Raw genomic sequence first — 25779 nt, 5'->3', positions numbered from 1 at the left:
AAAGCCTTAAAGGAAGCAAGATTGAATTTGCTAGCATGTAAAAGGGCAGAGAAGTAGGATGTAATTTAGCAGGTTCAGTTTTGGCCATGTCAAGACCGTGTCATCAAGGAGATATACAAATGCAGACAAAAGCCTAGATTCATCACCCTTATCTTTAGACAGAGCATCTGAGCTTAGTCAATCTAGACTTCCTTTCAATGACTGAAGAGAAACAGACACTTAAAAGAATCATGAATCATTTGACTTCCCTTTGATTAAATTAATCACACCCTAAATCTGTCTGCCTCTATGCAGAGACCCTGAAAGGAGTTCAGGATGATGAGCTCACACAGACTTCTAAGCTTTGCCGTTCTAACTCAGGCCATGACATGGAACTAAATGGAAGAGTTATGTTGAGAATAAAAAGGGAAAGGTTGCACTTAAACAAAAAGAAAAACCATGAAAACACACACACACAAAAAATACGTACGATCACCCCAAATGAAAAGGGAAAGATGCCCCTTATCCGCCTTCAAGGAGAGATGGACAAAGTTAACACATCAAATGGAAAGATGAAGGAAATGAATGACACAGAAGTTGTTAATGATAGCAAAGCACTCAGACAAGGCAGTAGACAGATCAAAGAGGGTAAAACTGAAGTAATGGTTTGGCTAGAAGTCTTTCAAAGCCTTACTGAATAAAGAAATTTAGGAAGATATGCAACAAAATCAGGAAAGGAGAACTTTCAGTAGTGGTTAGCTTAAAAGACAAGAGAAAACTCAATGGGGTACTAACTAAAGGTGGACATGACAGGATTAGCTTCTATCACAACAGAAATGAAAGTAATGACAAGAAAATAGCAGAGACTAGACCAGAAGCTTCATTATTGAAATCAAAGCCACAGACAGGAGTTGATACAGGAAGAAGAGCCAAAGAAAATACTAAATTCAGCAAAGGAAACACTCTAGAAGAATTCAAAGTCTCTGCACAGCTGGAAAACTACAAATTCATTGAGTGACAAGTACATGGTGGAACAGCTCACATTACTGGAGTGATGGAATGGATGGTTACAGGCTCCATGAAAAGGAAAGACAGAGAAGTTGACAGGTGGCTTACTGTACACAAAGGAACAGCTTGAGTGTGTTGTGAAGCTCTCCCCAAACCAAAAAGAAACCAACCAAACAAAAAAAAAAAACACCACCAAAAAAACCACATGCCAATAAAGATTTAGTGGCACTGGATGAGAGGCCAGGCCAAAGGAAACATTGTCATGAACACTGCTATAGAGCACCTGATTTTGAAGATGAAGCCTTCATTGGACTATTGTCCTGGTGAACTCTCATGGTGAAAAGTAACTGCCCCAGCATCTGCTGGAAGGGAATCATAACAGGGCACAAGCAATACAGTGGACTTCCAGAGCATGTCAAGAACAGGCCAAGTAGGAGAAGCACTGTGATACACCTACTATTCTCTAGAAAGGAAGAAGTGGGGAAGAATGTGAAGTTTGATAGCATGCTTGGTTACAGCAACCCTGAGATGTTTAAGATCTTGTGGGGTGTGAGGATAGTATAATCCTGGAGTTTAAAGGGCTCTTTTCATTTTTTTCTGAGAAGTGGTATGCAGGACCTCTGTGAAGGCCAAACGGGCCAGGAAAACTAGCCAGTCTGCAAGCAGTCTCCCCAAAGCACAAAGACTCCATATTGATGTGCAGGGAGTTGAGATGGCAAGCTGTGTGGCAGCTTGGCTTTATAGTAGCTCATGAATCTCCTTGTTTTTCTGTTGCAATGCTTGTTTGCAGTTCTCACAGTTCTCTCTCAGTGTTTCAAGGAAATGAAGCATTACTCATGGTAGAGAAAGATTGAACAAGGGCCCATTTAAGCAAAATTATACACAAGTCAGTTGGACTGGATAGGACACATCTAAGGATGCTAAAGGAACTTGAGAGAAACATCTTTGCTATCTTTAAAAAGTTGTAGGAATCAGAGGTTCTCTGTGACTGGATGGTGGCAAGCAACAGGTTTTAATTCCAGAGGTGAAAGCAGAATACTGGAAGGGAGGAGTTAGCCTCCCCTCAGGCTGTTGGAAGACTATGGTCAAATCTACCTGGAAATCATTTCCAGACACACAAAAGGCAAGAAGGTTATGAGGAACTGCCAGCACAGATGAAATGAGGATAGGTCATGCCTGACTGCAAAAAAAGCCACCCTGCAGTCAGGGTCAACAGGAACTACTGCTCTTCCCTTATCCCATTTAATCATTCTCCCAGGTCGACAAATTGAGGAGACAGACAAGACAGGTGAACTTCAAGTTGGGTGACAGAACTGGCCAGGTTCAAAGAGAAGTGGTCTGCAATTTCACCATCAGCCCTAGGAGCAAGATCGATACTGAAGTCACTACTGTTTAATGCCTTCATCAGCACCATGGACAACATGACAGGAGGTTCCCTTTGCCAGCCAGCAGTCACCACACTGGGGCAGCAGTCAATAAACTAATGGGCAGAGGTGTTATTCCAAAGAATCTTATGATACTGTAGAAATGAGGTGACAAAAACCTCATGAAGTTCAACAGGGCAAATGCAATTTTCTTTTGCACTTGGGACAGAACTGCAGGGCAACAATACAGGCTGGGGACTGTTTGGCTAGGGAGTAGCTTTGCAGAAAAAGATCTAGATTTCTCAGGGACAAAAAGATGAACATGACGCAGCAGCACTCAATTGCAGCAATGAAGGCTAACTGCATCCTGGAGCTGCATTATCAAGACTGCAGCCAGCAGGTCAAGGGAAGTGATTGTTATCCCCTGTTCAGCACTTGTGAGACTATATTTAGAGTACTTAGTCCAGTATTCTTCTGCACAAGACAAGGGATTGACATATTGGAGCAAGTCCAGCAGAGAGCTGCTTAGGGGATTAGAAGACTGGAGGCACATGATGTGAAGGTGAGAGCTTAATTTGCTCAGACTAAAGATGAGAAAGCCAAGGAACAGGTCTCATTGGTGTCTTCAGCTAGTTGGTGGGAAGTTTTAAAGAATATGGAGCCAGAATCAGATCTGCACAGCAAAAGAAATAGACCAAAGGCATGTTTCATCAAAATAAATTCTGAAAACATAAAAGGGGATAAAAAAAAAAAAGAAAGAAAATCTTCACAGTGAGAGTGGTGAAGCATTAGAGAACTGGTTGTCTAAGGAGAGATGAACTAGGCCCTGGGCTGCTGAATGCAACTTCAAAGTCATCACTTTGTGGACCTCCAGGGGTCCCTTGCAATCTAAATTACTGTGGGATTCTAGCATTCTCCCCTCCCTTGTTGTATTAGCTTTGTTACAGTGTTCGCTGTTCCTCTTCTTGGGATACTTCCGTTCAAGTGTATAATATATTGTATAATACAGTAATATATTGTATAATTACAGTAAGAGCCCTCCATAACCACAGAACTGCCAGGGTTAGAAGGGACCTCAAGGATCATCTAGTTGCAAACCCCCTGCCATGGGCAGGGGCACTTTCCACTAGATCAGGTTGCCCAGAGCCACGTGCAGCCTGACCTTGCCAGGGATGGGGCTTCCACCACCTCTTCAGGCAACCTGTTCCAGTGTCTCACCACCCTTGTGCTGAAGACTTTCTTTCTAATGTCCAACCTGAATCGACCCTCCTCTAGCTTAAATCCATTCCCCCTAGTCCTGTCACTACCCAACACCCTAAAAAGTCCTTCACCAGCATTCTTGTAGGCCCCTTTCAGATACTGGAAGGTCCCAACAATGTCTCCTTGGACCATTGCCTTCTCCAGACTGAACAACTCTAACTCTCTCCACCTGTCTTCATAGGAGAGGTGCTCCAGGCCTCTGATCATCCCTGTGGCCCTTCACTAGACATGTTCCAGCACATCCATATCCTTCTTGTAATAAGGGTTCCAGAACTGTGTACAGTACTCCAGGTGGGGTCTCACAAGAGTGGTGGAGAGGGGGAGAATCAGCTATGAAATTAGTGATGACAACAAAGGTTAAAGACTTAAGTAAGTAGCTTAAATGTAAACAATCAAAAATGCATTAGGGATCATTTTCAGAAACGCCTTCCAATTTAGCATTCAAGTACTATTAGCTGGTTTGGTATTTGAGGGGACTGAAGAAAAGAACACTTTCATTCAAAGAAATAACAAAAAACACAGCACAACAGTTCAGAAAGTGGATTAAGATAGATGCAGCTACAATCTTCAAACTTAGATTAAACCAAATTTGAATATATGCACCTGAAGCTTTGAGGTTATAATCATGTCATTGACCTTCCTTCCCCTCTCCCTTTCCTTTCCAGCCACTGAAGATTATTGAAAGTATCTGAGCTTCAAGTCAAGAACTTGTAACTACAACTCTGACATGGACACAGTGAGAGCAGATTGCCTTCAAGGAAACAAGAATAAACCAGGTATTTAGAGAATTACATAATGCAGCACAGAGCTATAAAATGAGATTTAAAGAGACAAGACTCTGCATTTCAGCCCTCTAAGTAACATTAAAGTTGGGCATACTGTAGCATTTCAAGTCACTCAGAAAACAGAGGAAGAAGTCTTGTCAAAGGGCCCCTTCTCAGATAGTATTTTATTCCCAATTCCACTTCTTCACAAGAAGAGCACTGTTTGGCTATGTTGCAAAACTCTTCAAAACAAAGTTGAAAGACCTCTTCACATCATCTCACAGATGCGCATGGTTTTGTAACAAAAATGAGCTCTGTATGAACAGATATGAAGCATTTTATGGATGTGAGCTTGCTGCACTTGTGGAGCTTAGCAGGCTCTACTAGCAGAGTACTGCATGCTGAAAATCAAACTGATTATGAACAAATACAACAGCATTAGGTCTTTCCTGAATAAATATTTTAGCAAGTGTAAACAGAACTCCAGTTTTCATAAGCAGCCAACTCCCAAACAAACACCCACAAACATCAGCTAGTACAGCAAAGAAAGGCAGAGACTATGAACTGGCATGCACCACTGCACTATGAATAGCAAGGGAACAGAGCAAAGGGAGACTAGTTCTGTGTGTTAGATACTCTTACACAAACCTGAAACTAAAACCTTCAGGATTTGTCCCATGGCTTTGTTTTTATAAATCACAGAACCATAGAATCATTTCAGTTGGAAAAGACCTTTAAGATCATCAAGTCCAACCATCATCTAACTCTACCGAGTTTGGTGCTAAACCAAAGTACAAAATTGTTTTGCAGAAGAGTCCATAACTGTTGAGCAGTTGGGAGATTTTGCTTCTGCATTTCTTCACTTTAGAATAGGGGGAATAAATAAATAATAAACACATGTAAATGATTACTTTAGCTATTCTAATTAAAAACTGTTTGTCATCTAATTCTAAACATCCTTTCATTAAAAGCCTCAAATAACTGCCAAGCCCAGCTGCTTTGCTAGTGATTAACTAAGAGACAGTAAGCCCAAGTCACCTCCCTTTCACCTCCCTTGAAATGAGACGTTACAGCAAGGAAGAATTTGGCCCAGACTACATGGGGGAGGAGGTGGGGAAGGGAAAGCAGTGGGAGGTTGTTTTTTTTAAAACCCTCAAGTCCTTGCTCCCTTGGTGGACTTTTCCTCTCATCATGTCAAGCCTGCAGGTTGCTGGCAAGCACACTAGGAGACCTGCCAGGGCTCTCAGACCACACACACACACAGTCTCAGCTGCTCTCAAATAGACTGGAGACGACCTTCAGAATGATCTGGGCTCCAACACTTCCTAATGTCTGGTTCTTCCCTTTGGCAATAGCCTGTACAGAGCATCACACAGGAGAAAATCATCTGCTTATGCTACTGAAGGTAGGTACCACGCAGCCTTGACGTCAGAGACATCAGTGAGTTGCAGGAATAGGCCTTCTGAAGCTGCTCACAAGCTGTGCTGCACCAGTAACCCTACTAATTTCAGCAGTTCATTTGCAACTTGGTTAAATTTGGAAATGCAAACATAGTAGTACCAGCAAGTAAATAAAAAAATAGCTCACCATTTTTTTCTGATCAGACAGTGTAGTGTTCCAAAGATCACTGCTCATTTTTAATACAGTCAACTACCAGTGCACTTCAGTCACAATCAGTTAGCAACCCAACAGTTTTCCTTTAAAAATATATAAAGTAAGTTCATTTACCTTGCTACACTTTCAAATCTAAACACAATGGATATTAACATAATTTCACCCCCAGGAAAGCCATGATCATGGGCACAGTGACTGGGCCAGATTTTGTTGACTGCCATAGCTGAATTTACAATTAAGAACTACATAAAGCTAAAAGTGTGATTAAATACAGCAGACAACTAGATCATTATACAGCAGCAGAAAGAAAAGGCTTTCAAATACCAATTGCTGTACCTGAAATATCAGCTGCTGTTGTCATTCCTGAGACTGAGCAAGAACATCACTTAACTCATTGAAAAGAACTTTCCCAGAGACAGATTGGCAGCATGACAAATGCAGGTTGGCTACAGAAATCAGAGACCAAATACTTTTTTTTTTTTTAAATATATAAAGGATATCTACAAAAAAGAGTAGAAAACATGTAAAGAGCCTCAGACAGGTAGAGGTAAAAAGACCAACTATTTTTCTCTTTCAAAACAGTTTGGAAGATAATTTAAAGTATCTATAATTTCTTGTATATGAGGCTGATAGACTTCAGCCAAGTGAGAATCATTGTGTATGATTAGGGGGGTCCCATGCACAAAAGTGGTGGGGAAGTATCATAGACATACCCCCCAGCAAACACTCATTCAAGGAAGAAGTTGTGTCTAGATCCCAGAAAAACACCTACACTGTCTTTAATTGTGATTGCCTTTCAGCATAACCAAAAGGGCTTTTGAAGGATTCAAACACTCCAAGAAGCAATAGGACAGTAATTTTCTCCCCTCAGCATTTTACTATTCTACAATTAAAGACAAGGAACTGGGCAGCTGTATGCACAACAAGCCAATTTGTTTTTAAAACAGCTGTGCAAGATTACATCCAAAGACAAACTTCACTAACTGTAAAAGGTATTCTAGTGATTTCATTCCAGTGATTATTCAGGTTACATTTCAAAAAGGCATTGTTAAAACTCTTAAGATAGTAACTTTGGACCTGACATTAAAACTAGCTCACCTAAAAGTCTAAGCTTTAATATGCCAAATAAGCAGGGCTTAGTAACACTCACTACAGACAACTGAGTAAAACAATCCCTATATAAATCAGCTGAATAAGGCTAAGTAAAGCAACATAGCTACATTTCAATGACACAGCACCACCATCTTTCTATATTTGTGGAGACAGAATTTCAAATCAGTCTTATCTTTTGTATATTTATGCAGGCATCATAATATCAGGTAAGATTTTCTATGTCTGAATTGCAAGTATAATACTTTAATTTCGAATGTATCTTGATCTAAAACATCCCTCCCAAAATAAGCACCATATCAGTAAAACCCATCTATGTCCCTTGATTAACTACATGTCAGCTTCTCAGTCTTTGATATGACAGTCCATCAGCTGTCATCTCCAAGAGTCACAAGACAAGAGTATTAATTAGTCAGAAAATTACATCTCCTGTCCATTGATATGAATAACAGCAACTGAAACTGTAAGATTATTCTGTTTCTGGAATAAAAGCTGATTTATTTCGTCTTTAAGGAGTACAGTTTATGTAGCTCTCAGTTAAAGTGTATAGCATGTAATGAGAACAGTTATTTAAATATCTTCTGGACATGAAAATAATTTTTCCAGTTTTGCCCTCTCTGTTCAACAGGCACATATTAAGCACATGATTAGTATGAAGCATGCATAAACATATGCATTATCTCACACTTACACTGCATAAAAACAAAAGCATTTGAACAAGTAAGCATGCATAAAACATTTCAAGAATCCTCAAAACTGATAAAACAGTAAGTGAAAATTGGTTGACAGATAATAAAAGGGTGCAATGGGCATGTCAACCTTGAAAAGGCCCTTTTAAACTACAATAGAATGTCAGGTGCCATTACCCTTTGTTAGCCAGCCACCTGACCTCATAAATCAGGTATTACAACCAAATGAAAGCACAATGTAAAATCCACACTAGGCAGACTTGTCTTCTGAATAATGAGCAGCCTGCCAAAATTTTGAGGTCACATTCAAACCTAAAAATTGTAATCAATCATGACTTTTTGCATGTGTAGGAATATATCACAAAGACTAAAGCTTGCAAGTACCATTCTGCAGAGTTTGTGCTCGCGACTCCTTTCCCAGATTGGCATGGAATCCACCTCCTAACGTCGGTGTTTTGCCTGCACCTACCGGGGACAAAAACAACACCACAATGAATAAACCAGACATGTCAAACCCAATATTGGAATTAAAGTATTAGAAGAAAACTTAATGTGACGCTGTGTTCAGTATCCGTATCATTTACAACATGCCAAATTATATTAAGAAGGGCAACAGAAGTGCTTGAAGGGCTTAAGACATTGAGTACAAATCCTGTGCAATTTATTTCTTCCTTAGGAAACCATAAGAATTAAAAGGCTCTGAGTCTTCCCAATCTCAGCTCCAAAGAAAATAATAATAAAAAATAAATAAATGTGGCAACCCTATTCCAAGCTTAATGTGAAAAATCAATATTGCAAAATGGTATTTCTCAAAGTAAATGATGAAACAATTACCTAGTTGCCTTTTTTTTTTTCCCCTTGAGAATACTCAATATAGAATCTGAATAGCTAACTACTGGCACTACAGAACACAAAATACATTTACAATCCAATGATGATTGTGTTGGCTACTACAGATGTAATACCAACTTTAGAATAACTACAGTTTAACATTAGGCAAACAGTGACACACTACAAAAACTGCAACTCTGTAACTGCTACATCTACACCCTGAAAGGCTGGAGACCAAACTAAGTCTGAGTTGTAAATCAGCATAAACTAGAAGCTGGTTCATGCATCCGTTTCAATGCTGAGAAGCCTGAATGCAGAGTCCACTGGGAGTCAATGTAAATACTCATGCAAACCAATCTTGCAGAACAGGGACTTAAATTATCACAGACAGAAATAGTCTCCCACTAAAGCAGGAAGTTTTTTTAAAAAACAATCAGGCTACCTCAAGCAGGATGATTCTAATCTATCAGCTTAAAAGCAAATGAGACCAAAAATCTAAATTGCAAAGGACTCAAAACAAGTAATTTGCTAGTAATTGGATTTCTACCTACTTCAAGTCATCTTGTTGTCTACAGTTTTTCCTCAAGTTCTTGTAGCCCTGTGTTGGCATCTTAGAATAGTTTTCTAGAACAAACTAGAATGCCTTTAGGATAGAAATATTCAGAGGAGTGAAGTGTCATTTGAAAGGAGTTGGGGCATTACTCCTGCACACCTGAATAAGTTATTTCCATAGAAGATACAAGTGATGTGTGACCTAAACTGCTCACTCTTACCTCTCAGCTGCATTTAATGTACATTTATGTTGAAGGGGAAAAAAACAAACAACCCACCCTAGTATTCCTCCAGAATTATTTTCTATAAGCCTTCAAAGCTTAATTTTCCATACAATCTTTAAATTAGGTTTCCAGTGCTATCGACATCAGAAACTGCCTTCACCTTCACTTCATTAATAGATCCTTTCAACAAGCAATAATCACAATCTCTCACCATAAAATGACCTACAGCTTGAGTACTTCAGTTCAAAATCCTAATTAGAAACAAAAAACATCAAATAGTGACCTTCTCACTAGATATAGAAGTAACCCTTCCAGCTCTGGATTTGCTCTATACTATCATAGTAAAACCTCCCTGCCACTCTTACAAGGTACAGTCTCATTGTTTCCATAAATGCTCCAGAACAAATTGATCAGGCAAAACAGTAAGAGGTTACCCAAGTATCCTAGCACACACAACTTTTGGTGTACATCTAACAAGAATGCTTCACCTGGCAAAAAACTTACCAGTGCGAACAGTTTTATGCTCCTTTTTTTTCAGTAGAAAATCTAACTTCAGAAATTCTGCTTTAGGCCCTTGTTCTGTTACTTTAAGGTTTGCTTTACCACAGGCTTCCTGACTTGTCTGATTTGCAGAGAACACACTCTGGCATCAGTTGAGGAGGCCATAAATTGCAGGGCAAGAGCAAGCACACGGAGCAGGGCAGCCTGGAGGTAGAAGACTCAGAGCACTTGTGTCAAAGGCACCATTGGTCCCTCCTGTGCACAAGACTCCACTTTTCAGTCCCCTTTGTCTTTGAACACACCAAAATACTGAACTGCGTTGGGCTATCGTTGTCAAAACAGCTACATTAATCTTTCACAAGTTTCACTGTTTCTACTAAAAAACTTGTACAAAAGCAATTTTAGCGGTGATAACACTTAAAACTAATCAGAAGCTGAAATTCAGACAGAATACAACAAAATAAAATTAAACCAAGCTTTCGGTGGTTTTGTTCTTTCAGACTCTTTTTTTCATTAGACATTGAGACATAACATGGTACATAAAAGCAGTTTCCTTCCAAGCTATAGAGCCTGCAGCAGATACTAGCAGAGCTATCTGAAAAGACAAATTCTACTATCAGGATTGATATGCCCATTTTTCAGCCAGTTAACTGGAAAGACTGTGCATCTCTAATTAGCATTCGGCTTTGAAAAATGCCAGAAAACTAGTCTGTTGAGCACTTGCACTCTCAGAACTGAAAACTAATGTTGCCATTGACTATGAAGTCTCACCATCAGCCTTCATCTTTCCAAGCAGAATGCAAACCAAACTCATTAACATAACAGTTAAGTGGGTAATAAAGAGATTAAAATCTTTAAAAAAGAAAACTGTGAAATCAAATTAATTTAAAGACAAAAAGCCCTACAAAGCTAGTCATTTAAAGAGTACAAAGGGTAGAAACAGCAGTCGCTACACACTACCAAATTAACATCCCAGCTTAACTAAAATTTTTACATTTCTTGACCTTTTCCATATTTTTCCTCTACAACTTCAGAAGTGACTTAAACAAGCTTTTGGATTTTTACATTCAGCTTTCAAGACTATTAAAAAAAAAAATATCTCCAAGAAGTATCTGGTGGCTTCAAGTACTGTCTGCCAAATCTTCAACACCAACACTAGCACTTCTCTAAACCAACTTAAATACCCTCCTCCTTGAGGTGGTGCCTCCTAGGGTACATTGTCATCTACCTCAGAATCTCAGGTTTGAATAAATGAAGCCTCCTTGCATAGTTAGCTTTGGACATTTACATGAAATTTTGGACAGCAGATTTGGAGAGATGTGTTAGGCAGCTCCCAAGTACACCTACTCTTTGTTTTTTGTGTGTGGTCCTCTCAATGTGTTACAGTGTCCTGAGAGATCAAGAAAATTGAAGATGCAGGTGATCAGGTATACCTGATCAAGTTTGCATATACTTGGAAACTTGATGGTAGTTGGTCAAAGCTTATGGAGTTCCAGACTCAGCCCATAATCCCAAGACTACTCATGCTGAATTACGAGTACTGCCTCTCAAGTAGCCAAAAGCAGTCATCACCAAGTCCGATCTTTGCAGTACAGTCTGCGGCACAGCTGCTATATGCAGGATTTGAGTAGACTCAGGCTTCTCAGCTGTTTCTGGTTTGCTCCACTAACTCATTACGAAAGAAGTCACATCACTCTCCTCCTCTACAAAAATATTCCTCAAGCAGTAAAAGGAGCAAACAAAGCCTGAAGTCTGGTAACTTTAAACAGCAATGAAAAAAGTTACAGATAGCAGGAACAGCACTTATCACATCCCTCCATACAGAGGGGGTAAAGAGCAGCCACTCAGGCATCTGCAGCTTAAAGGGCATTTTTCTGAGAGCTAGTGACATGCTGAGTTTCTGATTCAACACCTGGAGAAGAAACAGAACCAGTCCCAGTGTTACGGATTTTGTTTCCTCTACATAAATGAGCAAGTGAAGACAGAATGAAAAGCTGCTTGCAACTTGAAGTGTATTTGCCATTGTCCTATCAAAATCCTCCCCTGTGAAATTAAAATCCCCCAAATCACCAGCCCTTTCTTTAGGACAAGGTAGGAGAAAAACCTTCAATTTAAAACCTACTTGTTTACAGATCCAGCATAAAATCTAGATGTGATAAAAAACTCAGACTGCATCACATCAACAGCTTCATAATCAAGGTAGACTAGATAATCTAATACAAAAAAGTTAATGAGCTTCCTACTTAAGTTCAACCATAAAAGTCAAAAGGAAAGGAAATAAGCATCTCAATTACAATTCATGCCTGCAATACCAAAATTATAGGACTGACATTTTCTGAACACACAAAAGTACTGAAGTTTGTAACTGAAATTACAGAATCATAGAATGGGTTGGGAGGGACCCTGAAGATTATCTCGTTCCAACCATGGGCAGGGACACCTTCCACTGTACCAGGCTGCTCAAGGCACCAATCAACCTGACTTTAAACACTTCCAGGATCAGAGCCTCCACAATTTCACTGGGCAGCCTGTTCCAGTGCCACCTCATCCTCACAAGGAAGAATGCCTTCCTAATGTCTAATCTTAATCCATCATCTTCCAGTTTGAAGCTATTACTTCTCATCCTGTCACTAAACACCTTTCTAAGAAATCCCTCTTCAGCTATTCTGTGGGCCCCCTTCAAATCCTGGAAGGCTCCTATAAAGTCTCTCCAAAGCCTTCTCTTCTGCAGGCTGAACAACTCCAACTCTCTCAGCCATCATTATAAGGAAGTTAACTGATTTGCACACACTACAGCCAGCTCAAATATCACTGCTGAATAAATTTATATAGACAAACACTTAACCTACTCTATCACAGCTAGCTCTCTACAGGTCTATTTTCATAACCACCAACTGAAGAGATAAATATACTGTTGCAACCACCCCAAGTCTACAAAACCAGAATGCATCCAAGTTCGGTGCATGATTCAGCATTTTCACAACTGACAACACTACACGCTGCAAACGTTTGTTGCCATCACAAGGACAGCAGAGAGAAGACTCAATCACAGACAAAAAAAACACACAACCCACAACCTCCAACCAACACTACTCTTAAGTCTGATGCAAGATTGCCACCTGGAGGATTTCAGAAGAGAAGCAAAAATTGATTCAGTTCATCCTATTAAAATGTATAAAGGATAATTATTTTTTCCATGACGCAAACGCAAGTTTCCCCTCCCTCCCAACACAACACGACTATGAATTACTTTTGTAATGAGAAAACCTAGAACAAAGTAACAGGTAAAATAGTGTAATAGTTCTTCAGGATTTCCCAAAGAGGTCTGCAAATCCAGCACATCCATACTTTCTTCTCTGTTGCAAGTTCATAACTACTCTACATAACCTAAAATTAACTGTGAATTAGTGTCACCTTTAAAAATCTGTCCCACAAGAGGAACTGTGCTGATATTAACATTATTTTCATTTTTCAGGATCCAGTATTTTCACTTCAAGTTTACTGTGTGCATTCCTGGTGGAATTCACTTCAGGACTGGCCAGAAATGCATTAGAAGAAATATTTTATGTCAGGATTTGGTCTATCAATATATCCTACATGGAAACTAATTAACAACTACCAAGTGAAAACAAAACCTCTACTCCTTCCACTTTTGTAACACTAAAAAACATAAGAATCCTTTCTTGTATGGAACTATCGGGGGGGGGGGGGGTGTTAGAAAAAGTAGTTCATCCTCTAGAACTGTCCCACTAGTACCAGCTGTGGCAGTAATTGTCCATCTTACAAAGCTGCAGAGGAAAAAAAGGCATAGAAGACAAATGGCTAGTAAGCTTTTCCTCCTTGCATTTAGTCCCCATAATTTTCCATTTCCACAAAACCCAAAAGACCTAAATACTTTGATTGCCCATTGGAATGGGCTGCCTGAGGAGGTGGTGGCATCACCATCACTGGAGGTGTTCAGGAGGAGACTTGATAGGGTGCTTGGTTGCATGGTTTAGTTGATTAGGTGGTGTTGGATGATAGGTTGGACACAATGATCTTGAAGGTCTCTTCCAACCTGGTTTATTCTATTCTATGAATAAGTGCAAACACCACACAAGTTCTACACTTAAGATCAACATAGCCCACACCTCCAGATGCAAAACTATCATTAAGTTTTTAAGGGTAACAAACACACATACAAAACCTTTTGGTAAGCTTCCATAGGCAGACCTGACAAACTGAGCATTCACAATTTGTCTTTCTTCCTGTGAGTAGAAGGAAGCAAATAGCTTTCCACAAGTAACATTCTTCCCACCACACACAGAGATCCCAAACATTTCTAAAGGGCAGGTGTGCAGATTGCCTTATGGTTTGTGCCCAAGAAGCTGATGAGATGTTATTTTTCTCAACTTACTACCAAGCATTTAAAGGTGATTTCTGGAACAAAAGAAGATGAGCTTCCCCAGACACAGTATGTTGTAGGATCACCAGCTTGTTATGACTTGCAGTATCCTTTATTTTCTCAGTTGTGTCCTCCAGTTTGCTGCCTGTACTTCAGCTCTCCCAGGTAGGATTGTTTTTCTCTCCTTTGATTAGTGGTCAGATTAAAGCCCTAGACTTTCACTTTCTCAGCTTCTTTAAATAAAACCTGGTAAGACCTCTAGAATACTCGGTTTTGCACTTTTCTCCCCTTCTTCTCTTCAGCTTTTTCTCCTGTCAGCCTCAGGAAATAAATACTTGTTGGGAGAAAGATTCTCCCAACAACTACCACAAGACAGGGGATTCCCACACAGGCACAGTGAAAGAATGAAAAGAAAATTCAAAAGCTCCCAAATTTGACAAGAAGCTGGAGAGCACCCTCTTTTGGCTGGTTTGAGACAATCTGAACTGGCTATCAATTGCAATCTGCATATTGTGAAAACTAGACTCCACTGGGAAAAGCACATGCTTCAAACATTTTCTGTGCAAGCAGAGTTCTGTGGAATTCAGATGTTTATAGACAACCCTTTCTCACTACCATCTGCAGACTTTTCCAAGGTCAAATCACTCAAGCTCAACATCTCAGTTTCAACGCAGCCTTCACGGGCTTCAAGACTGTAACATGTGCCGCTGTACTCAGCACTGGTTAGGCCACACCTTGAGTACTGTGTCCAGTTCTGCACCCCTCAATTTAAGAAGGACATTGAGACTCTTGAACATGTCCAGAGAAGGGCAACAAGGCTGGTGAGAGGCCTTGAGCACAATGAGGAGAGGCTGAGGGAGCTGGGATTGTTTAGCCTGGAGAAAAGGAGGCTCAGAAGAAGACCTTACTTCTGTCTACAACTACTTGAAGGGAGGTTGTAGCCAGGAGGGGGCTGGTCTCTTCTTCCAGGCAATTAGCACCAGAACAAGAGGACACAGTCTCAAGCTGTGCCAGGGAAAGTTTAGGCTTGAGGTGAGGAGAAAGTTCTTCAGAGAGAGAGTTGTTAGCCATTGGAATGGGCTGCCCAGGGAGGTGGTGGAGTCACCATCCCTGGAGGTGTTCAAGAGGGGATTGGATGTGGCACTTGGTGCCACGGTTTAGTAGTCATGAAGTCTTGGGTGACAGGTTGGACCTGATGACCTTCAAGGTCTTTTCCAACCTTACTGATTCTATGATTCTATGTCCAGGGCTAGGCTTCAAGATGGACTCTTACCTGGTTGTGACCACTTGCAACAGAAATAGAAATTATAATTAACTGAACCAGTACAGGGTCTATCAAAACTTTCACTATCTTGTGCTTTGTGAGGGCTTTCCTAACACCACAAGGTCAATAGACAGATATACAGTGCCCCCATCCCTATTTCTAGAGTATGAAGAGGGTATCTCCTTGCTTGTGAATGAATTTATCAGTTCATGACCCAGCAAAAGATGAGTACCTCAGAAGAAGAGATGATACGTCACTCCCCAAGAAAAACAGCATTAATAAGAACCATAACCTGCAATCACATCCTGCATTTCCATCAACACCATGACAATGAAAAGCATCAGTGTTATTATGCAGAGACAAACATGTCATGTCCATCTCCTTAGAACACCTCATCAGGACTAGGATGGCCAAGCTTTCTTTGCATCTTTTTATAAGCACACTATCTCCTTTTATATGCCCCAACTACCATTAGGGAAGATTTCATGGCCCTTATTACAACGTACTGCATGTGCAACTTCCTAAACCTTACTCTAAATAAATATTTGTCATGCAGTCTAGATTTCTAGACGCCTTATCACAGACTCTCACAACTGTAAATATCTCTACTATCAGCTTCTCAAGAAGGTCATAAGAACTCACTAAGCATTTTCAAAACAGAATATAGCTATACGACTGTTAAAGTCAGAGGAGTTTTGTGCTCACCGCTTTCCAAAACAGCAGATGATAGCACCAAGTATTAGTACCCAAGGACACCTACACTTCATTGTGCAAAACCAAATCCCCTGAGATTCCTGGACCAGCTGTCTTGTTGGTTGCTTGGGTCTGTGGGTTTTTTCTAAATGACCCGAACCCTCAAAATCATCTCTGTAGAGCTCTAAGAATAGGATCTATCTCTGAAGTCTCAAAAGAAGAGCTGTGCCAAGCAAGATCAACAGACTATCTCATTCAGTATCCTATTCTGAAGGGTAAAGTCCATTAACATACAGACCTAAAAGTGAACACAAAACATAGGAGGAAAACTTGTTGAGATGCTTCTCTCAGCGAATCTCTCAGTGTCTAAAGAGCAAGAATAGTATCATTTTTTAATGGCCCTGACACATTCTTATTCTGCTTGCCCATTTTTTAAACTCATATAAAGTTTCAACATCCACAATTTGAGCCACTATTTAACAAACAAAACACTCCCAATGCTTCTGAATGTCTTTCTTACTGCCTTTAAAACAAACTAGCTGCTAGATTTCTCAGTGCTCCCTAGATTTTGCATTATATGATACTGCACAATTGCTCATCTTTACAATGTTATTCTACTGTATTTACAGGCCGCCCTGTCCCCATTCAATCAGCTCTTTCCCTGTTTGAAGAGGCTGAGTCTATTCAGTCATTCTAAAAGAAAAGGTCTTCAAGAAGCCCTCCTCTTGATCACTTCATCTTCCTCTTTGTATATTTTCTAGTTCTATTAGAGATTTTCTTGAGGAGGAGGAAGAAGAGAGAGAAACACACCAAAATGCACACAGTATTTAAGCGGCACACAATGCTGCGGCTATGTAGCAGTATATGCTGATACACTCCTTCCCTGATAACTTCTAACATTCCCTTCCCCACTGTTGTCATTTTGGTTTGGTTTATCGTTTTGGTTTGGTTTGTTTTGTGTTGTTTGTTTGGTGATGAGTCTTTTTTCTTTAGTTGGTTGGTTTTTGTACTGTGAATGAACACTGAGATATAAGTTTTTACAGAGCTATCCATTAAGACCTCCCAGGTTGCATGAGTCAGTCCAGATGTCACTATCCTAGACAGGGCAGAAAGGAATGGTCCTAATTCTTTCTGCAACTCTTGATCCCATCTGATATACTACTACCCAGCTACTATGAGTAACAGATTCTTCTACAGTCTTTACTACCCCAAATAATTTACTGCTGCCAGCAAATCTCATTAACTCACCTCATTATTCACCTGTTCTCCAGATGATCAGCCCAGATTCTGAGGAGCTTCACCGGCAACTCCTTTAGGAGACATTTACTTCCAGTTTGTTTCCTATAATTTGAGTAGTTACTCTGCTATGTGAAGACTTTCCCTTATGCATGACAGCTCTGATTCTCTAACAGCTTCCAGTGAAGGATCTTACCAATCTCCTTTTGCAAATGCAACAATCTGCTTTGTCCACTTACTGACTTCTTCAGAAACCTCCAAGAGATCTACAAGGCATGCCCTCATCTTGCCAAAAAACATTCTTCCCCCATATTTACCTGCACATCCATCTATTTCATCCTTTGCTGCTTCTGCCTTTTTTCCCCCCAACAGACTTACTAGCCTGCATTTCCTCAAGCCTCATGATGGTAGCAAAGTGAGATCTTTCAGTCGTACTCAAGCATAAGCCCACACTGTCTCATCACAGTAATACTCAGTTGTTCAAACCATCAAAACAATGGAAAGACAGGCTCACACACTGGCACTGGAAAACACCAGCTTACCAAACATCTCTGTGAGAGGCACTAGTGTTGAGGCTGTGGCTTCCTCTACTAGGCATACTGACAACAGGATGTAAATACTGCTTGGGAAAACTTCACTGTGATCTCACACCTTCTTCCAGCCCTGACAGAACCAAAGAAGGCATTTCCTGTGTTTTACAGAGTGGTTGCTGGGCTTACTAGCAAGCACTTGGCATGATCTAGACATGCCACTTTGTACTAACATAGAGAAGTGCAGGACTCTCTTCTTCCTTCAGCATTGTGAATTCTTAACACACAGCTTGGCAAAAAGAAGGTTTTGCTGGATGTGCAACAGTATCAGTGCTTTCCATTCCCTCTTGCTTCTTTTATAAAGAGAATGAAAAGAAATTATTAAGACATCTATAACTATTCAGCATACATTAGCACACAAATAGGAGCCCTTGTGGATATTGGAAGGATTTGGGGAACCTTGTTCCACAGCTACGAGCTCTGAAGTCTATAAACACCAAGAGCCCCTCCCATTCAACTCCTAGATCTGCAACAGAAAACCGAGGTAATGGTCCCCAAGATCCCTGGCCCTACTAACCAAGAACCCAGCTTCAAAAGATGTCCCGGCACCTCTGGAGAATGCCCAACACAACAGGGCTGTCCAGGAACACCAGACTGCAGTCTGAGAAGCCCTCAGCCCAAGGCATTTCATACACAGGGGAGGGGATCCCTCGGAGCCACAGATCTAAAGAGTTGATAAAGATGACAGGAAAAGGTGTTAAAAGCAGGTAACTTTGATGGGAACCTGCTTATATAATCAGAAGTCACTGAAAGCTGCAGGTCAGCAGAAAATGTTGCTCTCAGTAAATACATGTTTTCTGACTCAAGAGAAATACATGTTCCATTGGAAATTCTCCAGCCAGTACAACACCCAGAGATATAATTTTTGTCTTGCTTAGACAGAAAAGGACTTCTCCCCATTCTCAAGGACTTGTATCACTGTCATACAGGCATAGTAAACAAACACACATCACAAAGACACTGTTATTGCAGCACAAATACATCTTTTCAGATTAGCTTGCATCACTCACTTAAGCAAAAAAAAACCAAAAACAACAAAAACTTACTCATAGAATCATTTCAGTTGGAAAAGACCTCTAAGATCATCAAGTCCAACCATTGACCCAGCACTGCCATGTCCACCACTAAACCATGTCCCTCAGAACCACATCTGCAGGTCTTTTAGATACCTCCAGAGGTGGTGACTCTACCACTTCTCTGGGCATCCTGTTCCAGGTTTTGACAATCCCTTCAGGGAATAAATTTTCCCCAATGTCCAACCTGAATCTCCCATGGTACAACTTGAGGCCATTTCCTCTCATCCTATTACTGGTTACTAGGGAGAAGAGACCAGTGCCCACCTCACCACAACCTTGTCTCAGCTGCAGAAAGCAAGAAGGTCTCCTCTCAGCCTCCTCTTCTGCAGGCTAAACAACCTGAGTTCCCACAATTCTTTGGGCCCAACCATCCAGCCAATTCTTTTACCCAGTGAAGAGTAAACCCATCTAAGCCTTTCATAACAGAAGCACCTGTTTTGGAACATAAAGAATTAGGTGTCAAAATAAGTCTAGCATAAACCATCTGTATTCAAATTCCTTTAAAATATTTACTGTGAAACAAGGTCCACACTCATCCTTGCAGTAACTTAGTAACCAAACAGCATCACTTTGAAAGTCTTGCTTTGTTGTTTACACAAACAATATTTCACCAAAATAAATGCACATGGGGACTGGCTCGAAGCTCACAGTATGAACACACAGTGAAGCCCCTGCAACCACATCTTGCACCAGCCAGATAAAGCCATCATAAGCACACTCAAATGTCCTCAGTGTTTATCTGCCTTTAATGGGTGCTAGAATTAATTTTTCAGAGTAAAACATGACATATAACTGGCAAGGAAATAATGCACTACCCATCAAAAAAGATAATCCAGCAACAGCATCACAGAACTTGCATAAGAGGAAAAAAGTCCTTAAAGGAACTTATGAAATTACTGTGCAATTCACCCATTCATTCAGAAGAAAAAGCCTCAGTATTATGCACTTCCCTTTTCTTTGTAATATTTTTTTCATAGGATAAAGGCACTCCAAAATGAGCTCTTGCTTGCATGCCATCTGTCCTGCATAATTTTGGGTGGGAAGAAAACAGCAGTACAAGCCCTTAAAAATGTTGTCTCCACATCACTATAGGAAAACATGAAAGAGACAAGAGCTGCTCATAAGCTATAAAAAAAATATGGCATCAGAAAGTAATGACAGCATCCCGAGTTGGAAGACAGATAAATCCTAGTCTACAGTAAATTCCTGAACTCCAATACACAGCATTGCCCACTCCACCACAATCTCTTTCTTCCCCAGAGCCACACAATCCATCAGTCCCCCTTGTTTCACTGCTAAGCTCCTTTCTATGCTTCTTGAGAGTCTTTCTCCTTTAACACATTCCCCACACCCATTTCCCTTCTTTCCACTTCCAAATACTATCACTATGTCCTCCCTACACCTATTTTCCTTCTCTCCCCTTCCAAACACTATATCCTCTTCCTGGCACACAGACCTTATCCTTCAGGGCATTCACACAAATACCACAACCCATCTATTTACAGAAGGAGACTCCTGACCCATCACTTCAAGCCTTTCTCCTCCCATCACACTGCATTAGTGCTTCCACATACTACCTCTATCCATCAAACATGCAACTCTCCTGTCCTCTGCCTCAACCAGTTTCATATATGTCCCATCCCCTGTGCACCTACTCAGTCCATATACTCCTCCTCTCATGTACCCACTCAACACCTTGAGTCCAGTCCCTCAAGCATTCACTTCCATCACACAGAGCACCCCTCCCATCTCACACAGCTTTTCTCAATTCATCCCAGCCTTCCCCTCGCCCCATTTGTTTCACCTTGCACAGCAGTCCTACCTCCCCATGCACTCTTCCCCACTTACACTTTGTCCAGCACCAGCACACATGCACCATCCCTGTCCTTGTGCCCAACGCTTTTCCACAGGCGCTGTCCCCTGCACCCCTTTGCACAGTACACCTGCCCATGCACCAGCCCTATATGCCACTCACAGCATCCTTTTCCCTATAGTGTCCTCACCCTCCAGTACTCATTCCTGCACGAACCATCCCCGTAACTGTACTCGCAGCACAGCACCCTCACCCCCCTGTTCTGTCCCTGAACCCACAATGCCCAAAGCGCCCTCACCTGTGCACTGTCTCTGTTCCCTTACACTCTCCCCAGTACGCAGTCTCATCAGCACCATCTCCCACACGGTCCCTACACTCTCCAGCCAGCATCCTCCCCACACATACTGTCCCGACCCTTCACATAGTGTCACCAGCACCCATACACCGTCCTGCCCACACAGCACGCTCTGTCCCACGCACTGCCCCAGTACCCTTCACAACCTCTCTACCAAGCAGTCCCCTGTCCCCCCAACACTCACTCTTCCCTACACTGACCTCTCGCACCTTGTTCCCCACCCACTGACCCCCGTTCCCCCAGCACCCACTATCCTACTCACTGTCCCCTCGCATTCCCTCCCCGGTCCCGCACGGCCCCGCGTAGCCCCGGCACACGTGCGCCCCGCCCCAGCCCATCGCCGCTCACCATCCAGGGACACGAACTGCCCTACGGCGGAGGAGCCGCCGCCGCTGTTCTCCACGAACTGCACCTCGGAGACGATGATGTTGTCCTCCAGCACCGAGCCGCAGCCCGTGCACACCGCGTCCCCTCGTGCCGCGTCCACCTCGATCTCCGAGCAGCCGCAGGCGGCACATACCCGTCCGCCCGGCATCTTGCCCGGCGCCTCGGCCCGGGCCGGGCTCCGGGCCACCGCTGCCTACCACCTACTTCCTCCTCTTCGCCGCTACCGCTACCCGTCCGGCACGGCACAGCCCGGCCTCGGCGTAGGCCTCGTTCGCCGGGACCGGCAGAGGGAGGAGCACAGCAGCGGCCGCCCCCTCTCGCGCGATTTTGTCTGTCGCTGCCGGGCGCGGCCTCTTCCACTGCCCGCGGCGGGCTGCGCCGGGCTGCGGAGCCGGTATCCCTCTTGGAGCTGCGGTAGCTCTCCTGTGCTCTCCGTAGGAGGCACCATGCTGGGGATCGTGAAACGCCAAGGGCGCTGGTGCACTTCGGTGGTTCCCTTCTCTATGCCCAAGTAAATGACCTCATTCCTCCGCTTTAAAGTGTTGTGCTACCAGCGGTGAGGATCTACCGGCATCCAGCATTGCATTTGGGTATTTGGAGTTCTGCAAACTGGGAACGCAGCCCTTCAGATTAACGTGAAGATTCCCTAAATTTTTTCCCCGCAGCCTATAGACTGCATATCTAACCTTTTATAAGTTAATAACTTTGTTCCACGGTTTCTGTATGGTAAAACAAGGGTAATAACGCATCCTGTCTGCCAGTCTTTGTCCTCCCTCCCAATTTAGGTGATTTGTTGGGGGGAAAAAAAGCATTGATAACATTAAATTTGCACAGCAGCTGAAGCAGCACTACTTCTGACACCATGCAAAGCATATAATAATTCAAAGCTGTGTAAAAACACATGGCATACAGTGAAACGTGGGCTGCATGTTCTGCTATATGCCAGTTCTCGTGTTTACTGAAAATAAAAGGGCTACAACACTCGTACTTGCATTTCAAGAGTCTAATGTTTGTTATGCTTCAATAAATGTATTAACTCATCAAATCAAATTCAATCATTCTGTAATATATAGACACAAGTTGTGTGAGACATAATGAGTCAGTTTTAGTAAAGCACTTTGAGCCTGCAGAACAAAGAGGCCTTAACGTTGAAGTCTACTCTTTGTAAGTCTTGAGGTTACTAGTTCCTGAATCAAAGAACCCATTTTTTATCCCAGAAAATTATTGCCCACTTTAGAACTCAACCTGCATGTAGTAAATTAGCATGCAGAATAGGTACTGTAGCTGTATGTTTACACAGAATTTCATATTTGCTTACAAATACACAAACCAATTAATATGGAAACTCACTTTCTTACAAACTCATTGCTGCCAGTATGTCTTCCACCAAATTACTCAGATGCAGCCAAGTATTACATACTGATCTCAATGAACTGACCAGATACACGGTACAAAATGAGCAGATGTAGCATATTTAGAAGCACATTGTGGCACATTCTAAAGATTTATTGTTCCACCCAGAAAGCTGAGCATCTCATAGGCATGAAATTCTACAATATGCCTAAAAATTTGCAGGTCCTGGTCTTCCACAAAAGGAAAATGGCAATATCATAATGGAGACTGTGCCACTGTGCACATAGGTTGGCTTCTTCCTTATTGTCCTTTTTCATTCTGTTCTAAGAGATGTATTTGTGAAAATAAGAACTGTTGGTTTCTTTAAATTCCTCTGCTTGTGGATTTTATTTCCTTCCTGAAATTCCTCCTGCAGCTTGTGAGGTAAGGGGTGCCATAGCAGCCAACCATGATCTCATAAAATTATGCACTGTGTAGATAATGTCAGAGTAAAATTACATTCCAAACAGACAAATATTTTTAGCAATAATAGGGAGAGAAAAATTAATGAAGTACATAATTTTCCTCTCATAGTGAAGTCCTTTGAATACCAGAATATTTCAATTAAAACAACTCAGATCAGCTCCTATGTTGTATACTGTGCCTCTGGTAGAGGCCAGCATAAACAAGCAAGCAGATTTCCAGTTAAAAGTTCCTTCTTAACTCTCTTAAGTAGCGACTAATATAGTATAGTCCTAGACCTGATACATGAGGACTTAAGCTAAATCTCTCCAAAACTACTGCTGATTAAGTGTTACAAGCCTTTTCTGAGTCCCAAGTTTTTCACTTTGCCTGTGAGCGGCAGAGGGCCCTAGTGAGACTATAACGCACAGCTGCTGTGCGAAAAAAGTTCATGTCCTAGAGAAGAAGGGAGTGTATTTTCATTTTTAACTTCTTATAAGGTGAAGTTAGTGCTGATTAAAGAAAATTAGTTTCCTGTCCTGAAGACTGAAGTCCTTTGCCTCTCACTCATGAAAGTTTTCCCACACAATACCCCTAAATATCTCACACATTTCTGGCCAAAACATTAATAATTTTTCACCTCTGTAAGATCTTTGTCCTTTCTACTTGCAAGAGGGTTGACTAAAATATTTTGGACCAATAACATTCAGCCTGCTGAGTGAATAATCCATAACTCAGGTCAGTTAGACTAACAAAATAATAACCTTTCAGTAAGTTGTCCAAAGCCTGAGCCACAGTAAGAACTGATCGATTTTAAAAATTTGTATTGGGTAAACCCCATTCTCTGCAATATTTTGCCCTTTTAGTTAAAAGGAAAAGACCTATATTTCATTTCACCTACCCTCATATTTGATGCCTCCTATTTTCACTTTTAAGTATGAAAAAAAGTGGTGATCAGGATGTCTGTTAGCCCACACCGACCAATTTCCTTCCTGCTGTGTCCAGCAACCCCCAAAACAACCCACTCATGGCTGTGCGTGTTTGGTGTTCAGTTGCTGAGGTTTGAAAGAGAAGACCAGTCCTCATTTGCTTGAAAAATAAGATTTTAATTTTTTTTTAGGACTCATACAACAGTTGGAAGAATGCAAATGAGCTGTACAAATCTGGAAGACAGAGGGAATCCCACTCTGTTCCTGCAAATGCTGAACAGGACTTGAGGGACTATACTAGAGCAAGCTTATGACACATTATGTACTTCCATAGGAGATGGATCCTTTTCCATAAATATAATGATTTGAAGCAGATGCTTAAGTACCTTATGACAGAAAGGCCAGAGGCTCTCTAGCTTTCTGGTCATAGTTCAACCTTCTGGCTACTGAGCTTCCCAATGCAGCAATTATTTTCAGTTGGAGGCACAAGGTTTAAATCCCTTGATTTAATCAGCTGCTATGACCATCTTCAGCTCTCTGGCATTTCAGCTGGAATCAGTCCTCTTGAACTCATGCCTAAGAGCATTGCTGAGCTCTCTCAGTAAGTTAAATATCCACTTAACCTGGGACAAACCACAAGCTGAGGAAGCCTTCTTTGGATTAGGCCTGTCCAAAATAAGGCTGTGCAACCTGCAAATTTGCACATGGATTCTTTAGAGACGAAGTCATAGGGATACCAGATAGAGGGGGAACAAAGGATTTCGCAAAGAATTAACCTTATAAGGTGATAAAGTGGATACTCTTTATTTGTGCCAGTCTGAATGCATCTGGTTACACCCAGTGATGAACACGAGAGGGCAGCCAAGGAAAATGAAATAGTCGAGGATCTGCCAGGCTTCTTCAGGTTAGACTGATTTTCCATGTGCTTCACTCTTCGTGCATTATTTTTGTGTCGGTGGTCTGTGACTTTTAAAATTATTTCCTATCATTGTTTTGATGACGTTTATCAATAAATGGTAATTTACAAAAAGCTTTGGGAAGTACATTCTGAGAAAAAAAGGTCTGGGCTGCTATTAAATCATGTAGTAAACCAATCTGGCAAAACCTTGAACTTATCTCTGTACAATCTCATCCCTGCTGTTCAGAGACAATACTGTGCAGCTGAGCCTTGTTCCCCGAATAAGTGACAGATGCTTGACAGCTTTACCAGTTACCTTCCCAGGATCTGTGCCTGGTATGATTCTTAGTACATTATGACAGCAGAAAACTATGGCTTAGAAATTTCACCAAAAAAAAATTAGCAGTGGGAAAGTTCAGGGATATTGAGTACAAAGACCCAGAAGCCAACACCAGTTAAAGAGG

At 41.5% G+C, this 25779-nt stretch overlaps 1 protein-coding gene across 2 annotated transcripts in view; it reads right to left on the bottom strand.

The window, feature by feature from the left end:
• The window catches only part of BRF1 (BRF1 RNA polymerase III transcription initiation factor subunit), a 181883-nt gene extending 159928 nt beyond the window's left edge, over positions 1-21955 (bottom strand). For both annotated transcript variants that reach the window (XM_054161745.1, XM_054161746.1), the window contains exons 1-2: positions 21656-21955; positions 8173-8253 (exon numbers count right to left, since the gene is read on the bottom strand). In XM_054161745.1, coding sequence (XP_054017720.1) covers positions 8173-8253; positions 21656-21842 — 268 coding nt within the window. In that variant the 5' untranslated portion in view covers positions 21843-21955. The remainder of the gene's footprint in view (positions 1-8172; positions 8254-21655) is intronic.
• Between the last annotated feature and the right edge of the window lie 3824 nt (positions 21956-25779).

The sequence above is a fragment of the Dryobates pubescens genome, chromosome 5, assembly GCF_014839835.1.
Source record: "Dryobates pubescens isolate bDryPub1 chromosome 5, bDryPub1.pri, whole genome shotgun sequence".
In the NCBI taxonomy this organism is placed as follows: Eukaryota; Metazoa; Chordata; class Aves; order Piciformes; family Picidae; genus Dryobates; species Dryobates pubescens.
This window is presented reverse-complemented; position numbering and strand designations above follow the sequence as displayed.